This window comes from Crocodylus porosus, unplaced genomic scaffold (assembly GCF_001723895.1).
Source record: "Crocodylus porosus isolate Cpor-Errol unplaced genomic scaffold, CroPor_comp1, whole genome shotgun sequence".
Lineage (NCBI taxonomy): Eukaryota > Metazoa > Chordata > Crocodylia > Crocodylidae > Crocodylus > Crocodylus porosus.
Genome location: NW_017728916.1, coordinates 28,814,828 through 28,836,292, shown reverse-complemented (window position 1 = coordinate 28,836,292; position 21,465 = coordinate 28,814,828). Strand labels below are relative to the sequence as shown.

General features: G+C 40.5%; 1 protein-coding gene across 1 annotated transcript in view; it reads left to right on the top strand.

Moving 5' to 3' along the window:
- Nucleotides 1-21,465, top strand: part of MAP2K4 (mitogen-activated protein kinase kinase 4) — a 152,556-nt gene that overhangs the window by 61,064 nt on the left and 70,027 nt on the right. The window contains exons 4-5 of the mRNA XM_019536189.1: nt 3,923-4,037; nt 15,298-15,338. Coding sequence (XP_019391734.1) covers nt 3,923-4,037; nt 15,298-15,338 — 156 coding nt within the window. The remainder of the gene's footprint in view (nt 1-3,922; nt 4,038-15,297; nt 15,339-21,465) is intronic.

Here is a 21,465-nt window from a genome sequence, read left to right as displayed (position 1 = left end):
AAAAAATGGGTGAAAACTGAGAGCTGGCATTTTCCAAGGGGTGCCTTGAATCTAAAATGGTTAAGAACTATAGCTGTAAGGACTAACTGATTTAGAGAGGCACAAGCGTTTGCAGGCAAATCTCCTTTATCAGACGTTATGAATGGAGTCCATTTGTTGTATCCAGTGAAGGAAATTGTTGCGTACGAAAACTTATGTCTTTCTGAGCCAGTTAGTCTCTAAGGTGCTACTCTGCCCTACCTTCTACCTGACTTTAGCCTCGCACAGCTAACTTTACTTATTGTTCTTTCTGGAACCGAGTTTGGGAGAATTGATATCCCTACTTCATCCAGGATCTGTTCTCAATAGCATGCTCAAGATTTTGCCTGTTTAATGAGTTTATGAATGGTGGGGTGAAGAAAATTCTCATAATGCATTGCAATAGGTTGGTTGAGCTTAAAAAGTACTTAGTGTAAAACTGTGTCTTGTATAAACATTCTGTGTAGAAAAGTTAAATGCCTCGACTTTACACTGATGGACAGCTCATGAGATAGAACAGATAGAAAACAAGTGTTTCCAAAGGGACTATGGAGCAAGTTTGTAGGCTGACAGTTTATTCTATTCATAAAGAAAAGAAAAAAGTAGAAGTGAAATTATTTTTTTTATGTTGTCCACTTCAGAGCTGCACAAAACAACAAACAGTTGGACTGGCTTTGCCTCCTTTGGATGTCTGTTTACATGGAACTCTTCTATCATATTCCATGTTAGCACCTGCTTTCTTTCTAAGGGAATGCTGCTGTCACAAACTTGTGTTGTCTAATGAAAAAGATGATTTGAGAACTCTGTTTCACATGAAGATTAGGGAATTTTCCTTTCAGCATTTCAGGGCTGAGGAAAAGAATCCATAGTGCATCAAATGTGAGAAGCATCTTTGTATTTGTATTTAAAGATAATTTAAGACTTCACAAAAATGGAAACGAGTGTTTAAAATAGTTTTTAAAAATATACCTCTGCTTTGTAAGCCGCTGCTTGCTTGTGTGCAGAAGGAATGTGCAAATCAAGTTAGATAAGTAATCACAGTTCTGTAACTCTTATAAGTTGTCAGGTTTTTAGATGTAAAGCACTCTCCTAATTTGTCAAAGAGAAATTTTCAAGGGACACCATTAACTCTATGGCAAAGTACAAGTAGACTCAAGTTCTGCATCAGCCTGTATTTTATACCTACTTTTGTAACAGTACTAGTACTTTTTCTTGTTTTCTTCTTTGCTTCTGTTACTGGCTGAATCTCACAGGAGATGTTCATATGTGACAGTGGTATATATGCTCTTATACAAAGTGTTGCAAAAGGCACACAGGATGAGATTTTAAAAAGCAACTACTGTTAACTATGTTTCTGTTGCCATTATCTTTTGCAAATTTCACTTAAACTAAATAAACTGGGAGAGAATAGGGGGGAAATATATTCATTGTGATTATAATAATTTATCAGATAGTCACAAGAGAATTAAATTGATAAGAACTCATGCTTAAAAATGTTGAGATTCCTCCTTCCTAACACTAAGTGTCAGAGCTTCCTGCAGTTTCTGGATTAGCAAAAAGCCCAACCATCCACTCCTGAGCTGAAGAATGGAGCTGAATTTCATAGATTTCATAGACATTAGGGCTGGAAGGGACCTCGGGAGATCGAGTCCAGCCCCCTGTCCAAAGGGGTTCTTTCCTGTTACAGTGAAGTTTAAGCATGAGAATACATTTTGCTCTAGTGGACTATCTTCTGGTAAATGTCACTTGCTGCTTCTGCTGCCATAACTGTAGTTCTACTCCAAACAGAAATCACATTGTCTAGTGTGTCCAGTGCACTATAATAATGCAACTGTTACCTGATGTGAATGGGCAGTTGTAGTTAGAAAAGGTAGTCCTGCCCTGACAGCAGGAAGAGACGCAATTTAGCTTTTACATTTAGCACATCTGGTTAAATGAAACAAATACCCTAGGCATGCGAGAAGATTCTCATCTTGTTATTAATTGTTACTCCCCCGGGGTCAGTGTGCTTCATGGTATAAAGTCACCTGAATACATTTTCCCCATTTGTAGGGTGCTTACAGACCAGGTGTAAGATGGAAGTTCAGATCTGTTGTAGATAAGAGTCAGTGTATTAAAAGCAGTGACGCCAAGTGAAAGCCTCTACTTTTCCTGCTAGATTGACTGTCCTGGTGGGGCAGAAGGCTGGGGAGGGCACCTGAGAGACTTAACTCATTCAGAAACACATATGCGTTTGTGGGTGACAGTCTACTTCATCAGCTCCTATGAATTGACTTGTAGAGAACAGGGGTACTAAATACAAAGGCTAGGAAAAGGGGTGAAAAGGATAAGGGGAGTGGGCACTGTTGAGACAGGCAAAGATGTGCTGAAGAGATCAAAAATGATAAAGAAATAATTTAATCCACCGAGGGGCACAGAAGTTAAAAGCTAGTCCAGATAATTGGATAAGTCTCTGCTGAGATTGTGGTTAACACAGTTCAGTCTGTGGGTGATTTCTCATTCTGCAGTTCTACATTCCAGTTGGTTTTTAAAGTTTTGTTGTTTAAGAACATTTTCTCTGAGGTTAGGTTAGTTCAAGGGAAGTTAAAATGTTTTGCCACAGGCCTTCATGTCTTTTGGGAAGTGTCAAACTGATATTTATTCTTTCTTTCACATAGGGATCACATTATCTGTCCAATGTAGACAACAGACAGGTATTATAAGCAGGTGGTGATGTATATGACATTATTAGAAGAGCAGGTGAATGAACCACGTAAGTTATCATCTGTGTTGTTTGGTCCAGTGATATTGTAGTCTGGGTTGATGAAGAGACACAGACCCGCATCTGGGTCTTGATTAAGGCTTGGTGGCTTAGTAAGAATTGGAGGTAGGTAGTCTGTTACTAGAGAGACTGGGAGGGAATGCCTGTAAGCCAGGACAGACTTGTTCCCCAAGATTACCTTGCAATGGTTGTCATTTTCCAGGAGGCACTGGAGAGCATTAATGATGTATCCAAGGTGTTCAGACAGGGGGCTGTAAGTGACAACAAGAAGGGACTCTTTTGTCCTTGTAGTTGGTACTGTAGCCTGTCAGAGTATGGTGTGGCTGTGGTTCTGTTGATCTGAGTTTTGGCATTATAATTTAAGTGTAGGAATCCCTGCTCCAGTTCCCTAAGGAGTGCAGTCCAGTCAGAGGGATTGGTGGTAGCTGTACTGGTCAGTTGGTTTCTGATATGTTATTGTGATAATGTAGCCACTGTAAAGTTTGAGCGTGGTGTTCAAGAAATTAATTTGCTGGGTGGATTATACAAGAGTCGGTTTGATGGAGGGGTGGCAGTTATTAAAATTCTGGAATTTCTCTAGAAATTTCTTCCCACATGTCCATATGCTGAAGATGTCATTGATGTACCATGGGTATACTAGGGATGAGAGAGTCCTTGTGGAGGAAGTGAACTTCAAGGTCTTTCATAATAAATATATTCATATGTTAGGGGGCATGTGTGTGCCTGTGGCATTGCCATTCGTTTGTAGGTACAAGGAGTCCCCAAATATGAAAAAATTGTGTGTGAAGGCAAAGTGGGAGAGTGCAGTGGAAAAAGAAACTGTATTTGTCAGGGATAATGTTACTTATGGTTTGTAATCCATTCACACGGGGGATATTGATATCCATTGTAGCTCCCATATTTACTTAAATCCAAGATTCCCCAAATAACCTGGGAGAAAAAAAGCCTCTTCTTAGATTTGAGTACCAGCTGGGGGAAAACAGCCCTGGGCCAGGGGGGCTCATGTGCTGGAGGGGGTGTAGTGGTGGGAGATCACAAAAAGGGGGTGCAGGGAGTACAGGGAAGACCTGTGTGTGCGGTTTGGAGGGAGCACAGTGGACACTGTGCCACATGCCCTTTTCTGCTGCTTACCTTCTGCTTCAGCTCTAGCCTCGACCTGGACTGGCCTGGAGCTGCTGCTGCTGCTTCTGCCTGGCTGGACAGGGCTGGGGCCACCACCACTGACTGCCCCGGAGCCAGAGAAGAGCTACAGCAGGAGGTGAGCACTGGAGGCATGCAAGTGGTGGGAGGGGGCAGGCATGAGAGGGACAGGTCATAGAAGGGAGCAAGGTGTGGGAGGGCAGGGCATTCACAGGTATTGGGGGTAAGGCATCGGGGGTCAGGCACAGGTGGGGAACAAGAGGTGTGGGGGGCAGGTGGCAGGAGGATGGGGGCAAGCAGGAGGGCTGGGAGATGGCAACAGGGCAGGCAAAGGGATGAGGGAGCAGGGGATAGGGAAGCAGACAAGGAGGGCAAGGGACAGGAGCTTGATCCCGCGCCCCCTGTCCTCCTTTCCCCGCCATAGTAGTGGGGGACAAATTTAAGATGATCCTCCAATAAACAGATCCTATACATGGAAAACCAGAATATATTCTTAATTTTCCCTGTATAGAATCTAATTATTGGGGGATTTGTCTTAAATTCACAGTTGTCTTGGATTCAGGTAAATACAGTAATATGGTATTTGCTGGAAGCTTGTCAATAGAGCCTAATATGTAGGAAAATTGTGGTGTTCTTCAAAAAATGGCAGCTCTAGTGGCATTATCTGAATGGGACAGAGTCAATGCAGCTAGAAACTCCCTCCATGATAGTACCAATGCTAGAGACAGTAGGGCATCCTGAGTTGCCAGTTTTGCAAAACTTTTTCTCAAAAGTGATGGTCTTTTATGACCAAGAACCGTATACCTAGTCAAAACTAGGCAAGGTTCTTTGAGTAGATGTGATATTTTTTATTAGGCCAACTGAGTCATTGGAAAAAGTTCTTAGGAAGCTTTCAGGCGCAACCACCCTTCTTCAGGTATTGGGAGTCTCTGCTGTTCTGAGACTCGAAAAAAATCTGATACCTGTGGCTTCAGCTTTGTCTCAGCTTATAACAGTGTCTGAGTCTGTGTGGTTGTTTATCTTTAGCAGTAATACTAATAAGTAAAAGTTTCCTGGTCTGGATTCCTATGAGGTGGAAGGATCAATCCTATTCTGTGATTTCCAGAGGTAACGTCTTTAAGAAGTTGTGTAATTCCCTGTGGTATTTTCCCTCTGGGTCTTTGGTCAGGAGTTTATAAAACTCCATACTGTAAAGTTGTCTCCCAGCTCCTGTATTTATGTTGTTCTGTCTGTGACTACAGTGCACCCTGTAACCAGCCCATTCTATGATCAGGGTTGTTTTTAAGGCCAAATGTGGCTCTCCATTCCACAGGACTGAAGTTATAACAAGTGTTGTTTTTTGGCAACCTCAGAATTGGTGTGGGGGTGGAAACGTTTTATGTACGGATCCAGTCAGGCTGCAGTCCTCAGGTGGTGTCCAGGAGTTGTCCTTCTCTCCTGCGTAGGGGTCGGGATTATTGTACAGCTCTGTATGCTGGATATATTCCCTTAGTCTTAGGTGTTAGGAAAATGCCTCGGGGTCTCCATACAGCTGCATCTTATTGGGTTGTGTAGTGGAAGCAGATACCTCAGTGGGATGACAGTGTAGTTGGAGAGGCTGATGACATTGTCATGGATTGTGTTGTAGCATAAAAGTTTGGAAAGTTTTCCTTCTTTCATTTTCCTTAAAGAGTGGAAGCGTTATGTGATAAGTTTCGTGGCTGGATGTAAAGATCTCCTTTTGGTAAATGGCTGGTAAGTCCAGGTGGTTCTGTATGCTGCTTGTTAATTGTGCGCATCTGGTGTGTTCCTTTCTTTGCATTTGCTGTATAAACCACAAATAAGGTGCTGTTTTGGATACTTTGGAAGCAATGATCAGAACCATGGATGAAAAGGGAAGGAATGAATGGCGGCTCTCTTAGGACACAATCAACTTCAAGCTGTCCCTCCTTTCTGTATTCTTTACCTGCTGTAAGCTATTGTACTAATGAGTTCCCTAACTGAAAGATTAGGAGAAAAAATATGTAATGTATTAATGCAGCTCCATTTATGTTGCATTTTAAATAACATTTAAGTCCACTTATTTAATTACAGTACAAATTAACTGTTTACAGCTTTCTTTACCTTTTGTCTCCTGGCAAACTATTCTGAGCCATTAAAAAAAAACCTGTTGCTTCACACATGGTAGAGAAAGCATAAAGTGTTTTTGCCTTTGAGCTTTTTTTAATGATGCTATTAGAACCAGTCAAAATGGATCTGACTATTTGGTCTCAAAAGTGATGGTCTTTTATGACCAAGAACTGTATAACTAATCTGCTACCAGTGGCCTCAACATTGTCCCAGTATATAACAATGGCTGAATCTATGCAGTTGTCGATCTTTAGCAGTAAACACACATTGGGTGAATGCTGTCATGCCCGAATCTAAGATGACTTTGAATATAAGATGACCGCCCCCCCAGTAACTATATTCTATATGTGGAAAATTATAAATTTGTTATATTTTTTCATATAGAGAATTTCATTATCTTAAATTTGTTGTCCCTTTCCCCCCCGCCCCCCATCCTCTGACCCCATTGTGGCAGGGAAAGTAGTGGTGGGGTGGTGGCAGGGAGGCAAGAAGCTTGACTGCTTCCCCTTTCCTCCCAGCCTCCCTGCTGCCCTGGGAGCCTTTGCCCTAACCTACAGTGACTACCCCTTTGCCTCCCCTTCTCCCCCCTCACCTATCCCCCTTCTTCCTCCTTGGACCTGGACCTGGACTGAGACCTGGACTGCTGCCTGATCCCTGACCCACACCACTGATCCCAGATCCACACTGTGCCGCTGTTGCTGAGTCCACGACCACTGACACCATGGCTGGACTCCAGGTAGCAGTTGCAACTGTGGCTCTGACTTCATCCCAGGGTCAGAGCCAAAACCACAACAGCCACCTGGCCTGAACCTGGTGCTCAAATCCAAGATTTTTTTTGTTGCCTTCCCCTCCCCCTCATGTTTAATGGATTAAAAATAAAGTGTTGGATTTGAGTAAATACAATAATAATGTTTTTAAGATTGAAACTAATAGCACTGGTTAATAGTAGCATCTTGGAAGCCTATATATACAGCATTAACAGTTTACCTCAGTCACGGCCTGCTTTTGCCTTCATTGCTTGGCCTTACTTGATATGAGATGGTCAACAGCAGGCATTTCTTTTTTGCTGTGACTTCTTTGTGATGTGGAAAAATGTCAAAGAAGGATCAAGTATGGATCCCAAAGGCAGCACATTTATGACCTAAGATGGGCTTAAACCCAGGGCTACAGAGATGAAAGGCTAGTGAATCATGTTACTTCATGAAACTCCTCTTTAACATTTTTAGACAGTTTTTTTAACAATAAACATTTGTCACAGATATTCTAGATATTCAGGATCCTGCTGCATTTCTTCAAAATAGGAAGCAAATGTGTTGTTCTCTATGCATTAAAGTCCTCTTTTACTAGTTGAACAGAAGCTTGCATTTTTTTTGCCTCATTACTGAGAACAGTTTTGAACTCTCTGATTTCCTGCTTCAGAACTGATAGACTGTTTCTTTGTCATGTTTCCTGGAACTTTTACTAAGCATCAGAAAATGGATAAGAGGAGGAAAAAATGCACATTCAAAGACTGATTCAACCTTGCAATCTGACATTAAGCATTTTCTCTCCTTTGCATAAATGTCATTTCACTTCATATGGAGAATGTCCAGGCTCTATGGATGGCACATACCCAGAACAATCTACAATTGTATCAGGATTCATCAAGAAATGCTATGTAAAGAAGCTCCACTGCCATAATAAAGCAGCACATAGCTATCAAACCCTTAAGGAATTGAATAGATTTTTTGTTTTTTTGGCCTAGAAATCTAGTCTCTCCTTCAGAAAATGTCTAGAATAATGGAAATAGTACTGGACAGTTCATTTTCCTTTTGTGCCTAGCTTTTTGTGACAAGCAGTCAGAATCAAATATAAGGAAGATCACAAACATACCTTCTAATTACCATTGCTAGGATCCCTTGTTTAGGGGAACTGCCATCCTTCTGAAGGAAAAGGAGTCCTTTGTACTCCAGTGAGTATATTCATTCTATCTGGCATTCTAAGTGGATGTCTATCCCTTACAAATGAAGAAAGAAAAAGTGATTTTTCTAGGAGGAGTTAATCTTTTTCTAAAAAACCTTCCTTAAGAAACTTAGTGATTCTCAACCAGGGTGATCAAAGAACCTTTCAAGGTTGTCACAGGGTGACATGCAGTGTTAACATTGTTAGGTGTGCAAACATGATTGACATTATAAACTCAGAGATTTCAAACAGGAATATGTAGTATTAAAAGCATTCTGTCCTGTTGTGGTCAGAGTTTTTTTGCAACAGAAAAATTGTTCTATTATTTTCCTGTAGTTAAAAGACAAATGAAAACTATGACCAGGCATTTTCCAAGAGGTGCCTTAAATCTAAAAAAGATTGTGAACTACTGTTTTAACTGCTTAGCCAAATGACATTTGGCTAAATGTAAATGAAGATTATGCAACACAGTCATTTCACAATAGCAGTATACTTGGGGGTTACAGAGCACTGGTGCATTTAATCATCACCTCTATTGTCCTGGGAGAATCTATTTGACTGTTATGTGAAGGGTGCTTTCAAAATGTGTATCCTGTTTTGTGTTGTGGCAGAATGTTCTCGTTAATCCATTTAATTTTGCTGTGCTTCTTCTGTGGTCATGATGTTTTTTGATAGACATATCCTTTGCAGTGCTGTTTTTTACCCCAGTAGGGCACTGTTAAGGTTGTCCATCAGGCTGCGAACATTCCAGGTTGCAAACTTCATTACTTTATTTGGACTGCAGATAGAGCGATCTCATTGGACACATCTTTCCAGTCAGGTGAAATGAGACAGGCTATGATTAGGGCATCTTTTCTAGCTGCTTCCCCATGTGGGGTGAGAAGAGTGGATCCTAAGTAGGTGTGCTAAGTTATGATTGCAGCTGCCAGATTGCACATCTGTCTCCATTCCAATTACAAAATGACTATCATATAATCATTACCTTCATGTAGGTCCATGACTAGGATCTCCCAGTAACCACTGGGACCTACCACTTGCCCAAGAACAGCACTTGCTTCCAATGCCCATTGTACCTGTATGGCACCTGCCCCTATTGCCCTTCACCCAATGACAGCACTTATGTGCAGAAAACTTGCATGATTTCATATTGCTGCACTTAGTAAGAAGATGTATAGCAGAGGGACAAGTCACAGAGCATGGTGGTGGCTATGCATTTCTTTGGAAAAGAAAAGCCAAAAAACACAGACACATCCACAGAACTGACTTTGCTATCAAGACCAGGATTATTACTCAGATGGTAGAATATCCAGGTGGATCAACGATAGTCTCATGATGTTTCATTTTCAACTGACCAACAGACCACATGCAGTATCTAGAAACAAAGAAAAATTATATTGTTAACTTGACCAAGTCCTGCTTTCTGTCCCCAAAAAAGATAAGAGAATACTTCTCAGTGATTTTAGTGCTAGAGTGGATAGGGACTCTGAGCTTTGGAAAAGAAGGTGTAAGAAATCATATAATCATAGAGAAGTAGGGCTGGAATGGACCTCCATAGGTCATGTAATCCAACCCACTGCCTGAGGTAGGATTGTTCCTATCCAGTCCATCCTAGAAAACGCCAGTCTAATCTCTTAGCAAAACTACGGTCAGGACTGACACAACACAAATCATAACATCCTAATCTGCCGCAGGTAAAGCAGGGGGACCACAGTGACCAATGCTCTGCTGCTGTAAAGGTTGTTAATATACACACAAAAGATCCCAGGAAGAGGGCCATGCCTTGCCTCCCCACCCCAACAGAGGAAGGCAAAAACCCCAGAGTCAGTACCAGTCTGACTATTGTACCAATTCCTTCCTGACCCCAGATACAGTGGTCGATCTGACCCTGAGTAGAGGGGCAAGACCTTCTAGCCAGGAACCTCTGGCTTTATGTCCTAGCAGGAGCATTGGCACACCTTGGTCAAAATCCCTAGCTTTGGCTGCTGTCAAAACCCAGTGCCTTTGGGGAAGGCTTAAAAAGACTCCGTGACATGTTGCAGGCAGGGGTGTGGGCTGGGGGGAGGGAGGGGAGTGGGGAAGGATTCCAATGGTACTTTTCTGAACAAGTGTTCAGAATAATCACAAACTGCTTATTTCTCCAAGGCAACATATGGAAGACATCATGGATGCACCCCTGCTCAAAACACTGACACCTGATTGACCGTCATAGGGTGTGCCTAGAATCTGCAGTGTCTGTATCACCAGAGCTGTAACCAGTCTAGATAACTGCTGGACAGGTCATCGTTTGATATGTTCCATCGTGTTCATTTTTGTTGCCCCAAATGATGTAAACCAAAAAAGCAACCAAGGAAGAGATTCCATATCAAGTGCTAGAAAGACCCTGCTAAAAGCAGTCATCTCCAGAAATGTCTTGGTGAGAAACTCTCTAACATCTCAATACCACTGATTACCAGGGATCCTGGTTTTCTCTGATTAAAAAAAAAAAATCCCCCATTTTCAGTTAAAAAACAAAACAAAAACAAATAACCCCAAGTCCATGTTTCTGTGATTAAAATGAAACACTACTATATCTATCTATGTATCAGTCTTGTTTCATTTAAATCACAGAAAAATGTGGATTTGGGGTTACTTTTTTTTAACCAAAAATTGGGGATTTTTTTAAATTAGAGAAAACCAGGATCCCTGCTGATTACTGGGAGAGCCTCAAGAGAGGTATCCGTGAGGTGTGTGAAGAATCTCTAGGCTTCTCGACAAACAAACATCAGAAATGGTTTGAGGCAAACAATAGGGAAATACAAGCTTTCACTGACAGAAAAAAGAGAGTCTTTAGACCTTGGCAGAATGACATCTGCTCCAAAAAGAAGCTACACACTTATTACCACATTTAAGCTGAGACCCGAAAGAAAATTAGAGAGCAAAAGAAGAAGGACAAAGCAAAAGAATTCAAAAGGCTGTCAACAGCCACTGCCTCCATGGTTTCTTCAGCACAACCAAAGTTATCTGTGGGCCAAGCACACAGTGAGCCATCCCTCTGAGATCCAAGGATATGTTGCGGGGTGGGGGAGAATCACTCTTTTAAATCAAATTATAAAGCAGGCCCAAACAGCTCCTTCCTCTTGGATCTCTCCCCAGAAAGGTATGTTGGGTCTTCACCCTGTCCGTATCTACCACTGGTTTAAATTAATAATCACTAAGAGAACTGCTTAAGGTACACGAATAAAACGGTTTATTAATTAACACACTTTGGAACCAACAGTAAAGTTAACTACAAAGTATAAACACACACAGTGAAAATTTTGTAAATCCTAACTTTGTCAAAGAGCAGAGATTCAAAGAAAGATTGATTTATTGAAGGCTCCGCCGGCGTTCGGCTCTGTCTCCCCTTTGACCCAGTACCCAAAGCCTACCTACTTCTGAGTGGGTTACTGGTCGCTTTCAGGGTTTCAGGACGGTGATAGCCTGGATCCAGTCCCACCTAGGAGGAGCGATACTTACACCTGAATCAGAGGAGCCGCTACTGTAGCACTGTCATGCAACGGACGGGCAGTTGTCAGTGAGCCGACTCCTTCTTGACTCAAGGCAGCCTCAGTGATGGATGAACCCCGGCGATGAGAGGAATCTCAGCTCCATGCTGTGGTCCCGCTCGTAGTCCGCCTTTCACCAATCACTCACGTCACCCAATCTGTCGTATCCTTCCTGTCACTTCTTTCTGTCCTCACACTCACATACACACCCTCACACACCAAGCTCAAGCGCGCCCAGTCACACACACGGAGCCCTCAGTCAAAATGAGATTTTATACAGGTAGTGCACTCCGCTTACAAGGCTCTGCACTCAGCACGCAGGTGTGCACACGGCACTCTATTCAGGGCCTTTGCAGGTAGCTGGCATCACTCTGCAGAGGGTGGGTCAGGTAGAGGTCATCTGCTGATCTACTTAATGTAGAGTTTCACGATCCAGGCCTGAATTTGCTCTCAGCAGATGGAACAACACTTCACCATCAACCCACAGTGGAAGGAGCACTTGCAAGAGGTTCTGGATCAAGATTTCAATGCCAAAGACAATACCGTGGAAAACATATTACAACACCCTATTAAGGACTACCTTACAGAACCAAGAGGCCTTAAAAACTATTAAACAGATGAAGAACAACAAAGCATGTGAGCCTGAAGGAATATTAGCTGAAATTTATAAGCAGGGTAGGAAAAATCTCTCTTTTAAACTACGTCTCACTGTTATGAAAATTTGGAAGCATGAACAGATTTTCTGTGACTTGGCAGAGGCCAGAATCAGTACCATATTCAAAAAAAGAGAATTCTTTTGCAGCAATTACTATATTATGGTACTCCTGTTCATAGCTAGGAAGATCTTTGCCTGCAATCTCTTTAATAAACTCACTTTCCTTAATGAGATTCTACCCACATCCCAATTTGGTTTTAGATCACTCAGAGGTACAAAAGAATTGCTAGGCAGCTGCAGGAGAAATGCCAGGACCAAAACCAAGATCTTTGACATGGCTTTTATTGGCCTAAGGCCTTTGCTTCAATCAACCTAGAAGCCCTCTGGAAGATCCTGTTAAGATTTAGATACTTGCCAAAATTTGTTACCATTACCACACTTCTTCCTGGGAGCAATTGCCTGGCAACCATCTTAAGCAATGGCTTAGAAACATACCCTTTCACTATTACAACTCAAGTCAAGCAAAGGTGTGTGGTTGCACCAGCACTCTTTTCCATCTGTACAGTAGCTAATCTGCATCATGTTGCTGACAGACTTCCATCTGGAGTCAGCATCTAGTATTGCGCAGACAGGAATCGCTTTAACATCCGTTGCATTCCAAATCCAAGATAACCAAGACCTGCATAACTGATCTTCATTATGCTGACAGTTGTCACATGTGCCCACTCATTTGAAGAGTTTTAGGTCACTCTTTGCTGTTTCCATGAAGTGTATGAAATGCTTGGACTTTCTATCAGCTTTCTAGCCCAAGCTATCTAGCTGTTCCTCCTTGTGTTACAATTAGAGCTCAGTCTTAGGAGAATGTTGAGCATTTCCGCTACCTGGATAGGCACCAGTCCCAAAAAGTAAACCTAGATGACAATATTCAACACTGGATAAAATCTGCCAGTGCTGCATTTGGACATCTCCAAAATCATGTCTTCGATCATGACATCAGAAGCCAAACCAAGCTTATTGTCTATGAAGCTGTTGTCATTCCTACTCTGGTGTATGGGTATGAAACCTGGACAATATATCAGAAACACCTGAAAGCTTTGGGATGTTACCATCACTGATGTGTTTGGAAAATCCTCCATATCAACTAGAAGGACTGAAGATAGCACAATCTTCATTGGACATAAGGATGCCTGACAATCAAATCCCAAGCAAGTCCTGTACCCCCAACTCACTGATGGTCACTGCTCTAGAAGCAGGCAAAAGAGATTCCAGGTCACTTTGAAGACTAATATGAAGAAATGCAACATTAACATCGATACCTGAGAGACTTGAGCACTGAATCATCCCCAGTGGCACTCTGAATGGTCATTTCTAGCAAGCCTGTCTCACAGTGAAAGTAGATAGGTGACAGAGATAAAGGAAAAGAGCTGTGACCCAGTATCACCAGGGTCTAGTCCTTCCTCCCAGAACTATTTGCTATGTTGGCGGTCAAACATTTGGATCACAGATCGGCTTCCTCAGTCACCTAAGGACTCACTAGTGGCTTCTCTGTCTATTGGAAGTCTGTCATTCTTGTACTGAGGGACTGCTGATGATAATAGTGGTTCCCATCCTTTATAGATTTGAAGCACCCCTGCATAAATTTTGTGAATTGTTACCCCATTTCAAAAACTAATGTATTTGTTATAGTACATATTTCCTTACAGAGGGGTTGGGGGAAGGTTGAAGAACAGCTGGCAGGGAAGAACCTACACTGAAGTGAGTTGTGGGAGGACAAGCAGCTGGAAGGGAAGAGTCTGCAGTCATCTCCTCAAACTTATCTTGCCTATCTCCTCTCTTCCTGCAGCACCCTTCAAAGACTGTCATAGCATAACACCCTGGTTGAGAATTACTGCTCTAGTGGGATGATTCCTGTATTCCGGATGCATCCTTGCCTGAAATAGACACAAAGGTGTTCCTTTCATGATTAGGTGTCCCTTTAAAGTTGCAGTGCATTTCAGAATTAACCACGTCAGTACCAGAATTTGTCCCACACTGTCTTTCCCATGCTCTCCAAAACAATCTAGAAGTCAGAAACGCTTTTAAGTTTCCCAGCATTTAACTCTGTGTCTGGTAATTGTTTCTCTTAACAATATTAACAAAGTGCAAAGTTTACATTAGCAAAATGGCTTTAAGAACAATCATAATAGAGAAATTGTATATGACAGGAATTTAATGATGTTTAGCAGAAGGAGTTCTAGTTTTCGAGTTGTTTGCAAAGAATGAGTTGTGCAGTCATGCATCTGTTTCTCAACATCATTTTTCATGGTTGCTATGCTCGTAAGCAGAACTATTTGAAAGATCATTTTCTATCTTCCCAAAATGCTTTAAAAGGGGTTCTACCAGCCAGAGCCCATCCATTCTTAAATAATGGAACCTAGCCATAGAAAAGAAAAGTTTCTCACCAGAAATGTATTTGAGAAATGTATATTCAGACCCTTATTTTTATTTCTGAACAAGTCACACTATATGGATTAGTAGCCAATCTTTGGTTCCTCTGTTAGCCACGGAGGTCTGAAAATAAAAGAAAAGAATGTAGTGCTCTCAGGATTTACAGCATTATTCAGTAGGGGATGGGCTGACCTACCTTCACAACAGGTCTAAATTGGAATGACTACCAGTTCTAGCTGGGTGGATCCAAGCCAATAGTTTTTCAGGTAAGAAATTCTCCTTTTTCAAAGCACAAGAGGAAAGTAAATGATGATGATCATATGGTAAATCTCTGCCATGAGGCTGCAAGGTGGTGTTAATGTAGTTATTTTGGTTACTAGATTTGATTTCAATGATTGGTATTTATAATAATATAACAATTGAAAATAAAATGTCCACTGCTCTAAGAAAACAAAATGCGCATAAGATGATGCATTAAGAGTAACTCTACCACATTGCTCCCTTTTAAGGGGGGTGTACTAGATAGGCTTAAAAATAAAGTGAACTAATTTCTTATGCTAGCCACTCCACAGACAGTATGTCTAGATGAGTATTGTGTTATACATTATTGTGTCATATGATAACAGCACCATGTTTTCCTGTCATTTTCACAACTCTTTCCTGGCTGAAGTGATACACAAGCAACACTGAGTAGTAATCACATTGTCCCGTTCACTTTCAAGAGAGAAGCGGACCTCATCCAGAAACTTTCCAGCAGGCTACAGTAAGCTTAACTGTCTGTTAGCCATTGTCAAATATTTCCATATCAGCAAAAATGGCATCTATGAACTAATAGAATTTTTCTCAGTGATGCAGTCATTCCATGAGTTATTTCTGTATAGTAATAATGATACCACATTTCAATACTGGTTTTAAAAATTATTTAAAATATATTCTGATGTTTATTCTTAATGATGTGCTCATGTCACTGTTTCCTGTTCTCTCACTGATATCTGGCACTGGCTGAAGAAGTATGTTTTTCAGAAAACAGTCTGCCTTTTTAGAAGGGCTCTTAAATTTACTAACTCAAAGATTTTGATATTACTCCATAAATTTTGAATCAAAACAAAAGCCTAAAATATCTATCCTTGATAAGTTGGGTGAATGGGTCTAGCTGCATGGTCCCCTTCAAACAAAGATGAGTGTGGTGGTCTAGGGATTTATGCCTGGGGCCAGAGTAACAGATCAGAAGGACTCCATTATTTTGGATGGAGTTGGTCTGAATCTAAATTACCCTGGCATAAATTTGAGGGCAAAATTGTAGAATTGGAGCATTCATTCATGGAGTAGAAAAGTAGGACTGGAAGGGACCCAAGAATGTCATGTAGCACAGCCCCCTTCCCAAGGCAGGCTTTTCCTGCTTAAACTGCCCCAGCCAAATGATTCTCTAATTGGCTCTTGAAAGCATCTAATGAAGAAGATGTCATATCTCTAGGTCAGTGATTCTCACCCAGGGTGCTGCAGCACCCTGCGGTGCCGTAAGATCCTTTGTCAAGTTCCATGCAATGTTAGCACTGTTAAGTCTGCACACATGATTCACAAGATAAACTCAGAGATTTCAAATAGGAAGTTATAGCGTTAGAAACATTTTGACCTGTTGTAGTCTTTCTAAGTTCTTTGCAACAGAAGAATTGTTCTATTATTTTTTTTGCATAGTCAAAAAAAGAAAACTAACTGCTGACATTTTCTGAGAGGTGCCTCAACTCTAAGGAGGAACCACTGCTCTAGGTAATATGCTCCAGTGCTTAACAACTTTCATAATTAGACGTTCTTGCTAATACTTAATTTAAATCTTCCTTGTTCCAGTCTAAGGCTATTACTTCTTGTTCTGTCCTCTGTGGACACAAAAAACAATTGATCACCTTCCTCTTTATAATAATCCTTTTGTATATAAAGAATGATTCTGTCTGCCAAAAGCAAATGTTGGAACTTCTAAAGCCTTTATCCAATCCCTGCTGAAGATGGTTGGAAACATTTCTTGGCTGTGAATGAGTGTTTGGATCAGGCTCTGAGACCTGTGACACGTTCTGCACTGTTACCTGGGCATTGCGGATATCTCTTTGAAAATTTGTTAAGACTATCAAAAGCCAAAATGAGCCTAAATGGAGCTTCTGTCATTTCTTGATGAAGAAAGGAATGGGTTTTTGTTTTTGAGATTTACTGGTTGAGGGATGCTGAATGTATTAAAAACAGATGATGAGAATAAATGTCAGTAAGATGTACAAATAGCAAATAAGAGGTATTATACCTGGAACAGAAATTCCTATAATTTTGTTAGCTTGGAGAAATTTTTCTTGGGATTCTGTCAAAATGTCATCAGGGAGCTGATACTTTAAACCCACTAGAAATTATTGTAGCTTTGCTGCTAAAAAGTCTACCCCTCTTCTGTGAAATGTAAAATAAGGTTACTGTTTTATTAATGTTGGCTAGCTCCCCCTTATACAGATTATTTTATAAAGACCACAATTCAGCAAAAAGCCTGAAGAAATTTTGCACTGTTCAAATAAATGAACTAGATTTGTTAGCCAAATCATAAACCTCATTTTATTTTGGAACGGTAAACAATACGAAAGTCCTTATAAAGCCAGAGATCTTAGCATGAAAGCCTTTTTTTCCTATGAATTTACCTTTGTCATTGTTTTGCCTTATCAGCATGTTCATCACAAAATGGCTTTTCATATGCTGTTTTGTACAGTAACTTTTTACCAAGGTTTGGAACAAGTAAATTTGGAGTATATTTTTAGTAATATCGTTGCAAGTGGAAGCCTTAAAGAGCGACTTCCTCATAGATCTTAGATTAGTCCAGTTTGTAAAGAACAGTTTGTATGTTGGCTTCTCAAACAATGCACAATCTGTGTTTTATATACCCACTGTAGTGCTGAGTCCCTTTTCCTCTGAAATTCTCAAGCACCACTTAGCTAAAGGACACAAAGTAAATCACTGAAGGTGCAGACAGTTTGCTTAGCCATTTTTTCTTCTGGTCTTGATCTGTTACATAGGGTCTTATTCCTAATGGCTAAGTTTTGCTTGAAATTTTCTACCATCTTTCTGTTTGCCCCTATAGGACCTTTTTCATGTGCAAAAAGTTTTTAAAGCATTAATATCCCTATAGACAGGATGCTAATAGTAGGGATTAAAGAAAAAAAATATAACAATGAATAATAAAGCAACAATTATCATATCTAAAACCCAAATATCTTCGTGGTTAGGGTTTTGAAATCTTGTGCGCTATGTAGATGCGATGAGTTTCCTTGTAAGAATCTGGCTTGCCAAACTTATTAGCAGCTTCACATCCTGAATTTGGGTGGCATTTTCCTTGGCCTAGTTGTACCTGATTTCAGTATTCTGTGGGTCTGCTGCCAACCTGGATATGCAACCATTTTTCTTTCTTTAGAAAAACAGAATAATTATCTTACTTGATGTTCCTACTCCCTGCAGTATAGCTGCCATGATAAGCAACTGCTGTTATATGACCCATATGTTCGTGTTTTCCAGATATAATAGTGGTTACATAAAGTATCAGCCTCATCATCTGTCCAAGCCACATGGGATTTAGACATCTCTAATAATTTTTGGTTCAACATTCTCACCTGGGATTTTCAAGGATACTGAAGGAAATTAAGAGTTCAAATCCCAGAGAGGTCAATGGAAGTTGGACACCAAAATCCTGAGGGCCCTTTGAAAATTCCATCTTTAAGTTGTTTGAGAATGAGAATATTAATCAAGCTCCACCTGTATATATATTAAAAGTTATTTTGCTGTTCATGTATGCTATTAAACCTTAAGCTTCCTCCACCAAGTGGTTTTGGGTTATTCCTTGGATGCCTCTTGTTGTTCTAAAATATATATGTCCTGCAGATGAAATGGCTTTGTACCTACATTCTTAGCCTTAGATAACTTTGATTTGCATAATCAGAAAACAAAAGGGAACCAGGGTAAGAGAAGACTAATTTAGTAATAATTGGAAATGATTGAAATCTGATCTGCACACAGGAGCAAGGACACAGGAACTGGGCATTAACTATTTCTCACTTTATCTGAGTATCGTACTCCAGAGTTGCTCTTTTACTGTTCAGCAATCTAATTCCTTAAGGCAACATTTAAGTATGTTCAGTCTAATTTGGGCTTGTTTGTGTTAGGGTTTTTTCACTGGTGTAGTTACATCATTGCAAACCAACCCATAAGTGCATGGTGTTGATGGGATTTACACTGGTATGACTGAACTTAGTTTTACACCAGTGCAGAGCACTGATGCTTGAGATTTGCACTCTTGTGCAGATTCACCAATGTAGAAATCCCTAATGTAGGAAAGTCCTACATTATCCTTCTCTTTAAGAAATTCAGATACAAAAACTTACATAAATCACTCTGCGTGTGTCACAGGAAAACTTCAACATTGTCTTCTATCACTTTGCCTAAATTAAAATAATCCTTATGAAACATTTTTGGCCAAATGACCATTTCATGTGGACATTTGGAAAGGTGACTGAAGCTCTGATGCCAAGTGAGAATATATTTTTTAATGAAAAAGGAAATTAAATCAACCAAAAATGTAACGAAACTTGGAGTAGTGTTAGCATTTATGACCAGAACCTATTCTTTTGGGATTCATGCTCCAGATTTACACCAGATTCAGTACACTGGACTTCCCACCTGTAGGGAGACAGGCATAGACTGGACTGTACCTTCATCCTTTCTCTTAGTCTTCTGCCCTGCAGATTAAGTTAACTTTCAGATAAGGTCTAGAAAAGAAAAGGATTTTCTTTTTCACAGGAAAATCTGTGAGTTTTATATATATTTTATGTTTTGGAATGGAACCACCCCCCTCAAATTTCCTATGCAACAGCATTTTAAAAGAATCATTTTGGGTTGGTGGAATTGTTCTGTTTCTGCATGTTTAGTACTTTTATGATATAAAAGAAATCAACATGAAAAGGCCTTTTGAAATGAAAAATCAAAACGTTCTGTTCAGAAAATGTTGGTGATGAATTCTTCAGCCTCATTCAAATGCCTTCTTTCTTCCCTCCCCTTGAAACAAAATTTGGTGAAACTGACACATTTCCAAGGGATGTTTCTGACCAGCTCTACTGCCCCATGCTGCAGTGACAATATAAGATCCTAGGAAAGTAGGTCTCAAATGGACCTTATGAGGTCATCTAGTCCAGCATGAGTTTCCATCAACAGGTTTTCTCTTCATTGCCCTGGATGGCTATTTATCAACCTCTCTTTTTGTTACTCTGACTAAGAAGAGTATTCAGGAGATGCTATGTTTTAATGCCCTTTCTGAGCAGTGGTTCACCCCTACTAGCTTCTTCCAGAAAAAATGGAACTATTTTCTGATTACTGACAAGTAAAAATGTGAAACCAGCAAGGCAGGAACTAATTATTGTCACTCTGCTGTCTAGGTGGACTGCCTTTTATATTCAGTAAAGGCAGTGGGTAAAGTCAGAGGACTTTCTATTCTATTCTTAGTTTTAGTTGCTCTTTTTTTTTTTTTTTTTTTTAAAGCCTCTTTTCTTCTATTTCCTTGATTTCATTCCTTGCTTATGGTTAATTTAATTCTATCCAAAACTAAATTAATGCAGTTATTTTAGTTGTGGGATTAAACACACAGGAATTGAGGAATGCTGAATAATGAAGAACACTTTTGCTTCTTGCAGGCTTTTGTGTGCCTAATAGAGGATACCTCTGCCCTTAAAAGTCTAAAATCTCAGTGAAACCTAAAAGAGTTCAGGATTAGGCCCATTATAACATCAAACAAGGTGCCATTTGCTGCTGATGGCATTCCCTTGTATTTATCAGCATAAACTGGAATAAAGTGTAATATATTGGCTCCTTTGGCTGGTAACAAGACTTTTTAAACGTCTGATCAGATGTCTAGTCCTTGTTATTATTCATTTGACCAAATGCTGGAAATGTTTTTACTTTGTCATATGCCCAAATGAAACAAATACGATTAGTGATTAGTTTGACAGAAAATCCCTTGCTTATGTGGTTTATACAAATAACTATGGTTTAATAAATCCGTGATATTGATGCCTCTCAATAGGTGCATCTACATGTGTGTTTTAGTGTGGAGCTGACTAATTAGCTCTGCAGTAAAGCAGTTCTATCTACATGTGCATCAATATTAGGGTGCAGTAAATTAATTAATTCTGCTGTAAGATAGTCCTGTCAGGGGCAGTACTATTTTATGGCAGAATAACTAAGTGTGATGAAATTCACATCTGGATGGTGACAGTATGGGTGGGGCACAAGTGTGCTAAAGTATGGGGGCTGCCTGCCACCTAGCCACACGGCTCCATGCTTTTGGCACTCTCATGCCCCAGCCAGCCCCGAAGCTGCCACCTGGAGCCTAGGGCTAACCTACCCCTTGCCTGCTGCCCGCCTGGGCCTGTTCTGCCCTGGTTGAAAGTGCTGCGGTCCCAGGCGCTTGTGTATACGCTGTGCCTAGGAGCAGCATACTCTGGCTCAGAGTGCTCCGGAGTTTATTGCTTTGCCTTAATTGCATGTGTAGATGTACCTAGTGAGAGCTGTCTTTTTATTAATGCTACTGTAATCAGGAGCCCTGTCCTTAGCATAGTTTATGACAAAACAAGTGCTAATCAACAGATTAATGTATGAGATTCACTGGAAACTTTCACAGATTTTTTAAGGTAAGCACTGTTATTTAGTAGGAAAAAAAGTGTTGAAAATGCGTAGGAATAAGTAATAGGAAGCACCTTAAAATAACTGTGGAAATCTGTTACTTTTCCACTCTAAACCATAGATATCACTCTATACTCCTTACACAGACAAGCTCCTGTTGAGGTTAGTGGGAGCAATCTGTGCCCACGGACTCCGGGATCAGG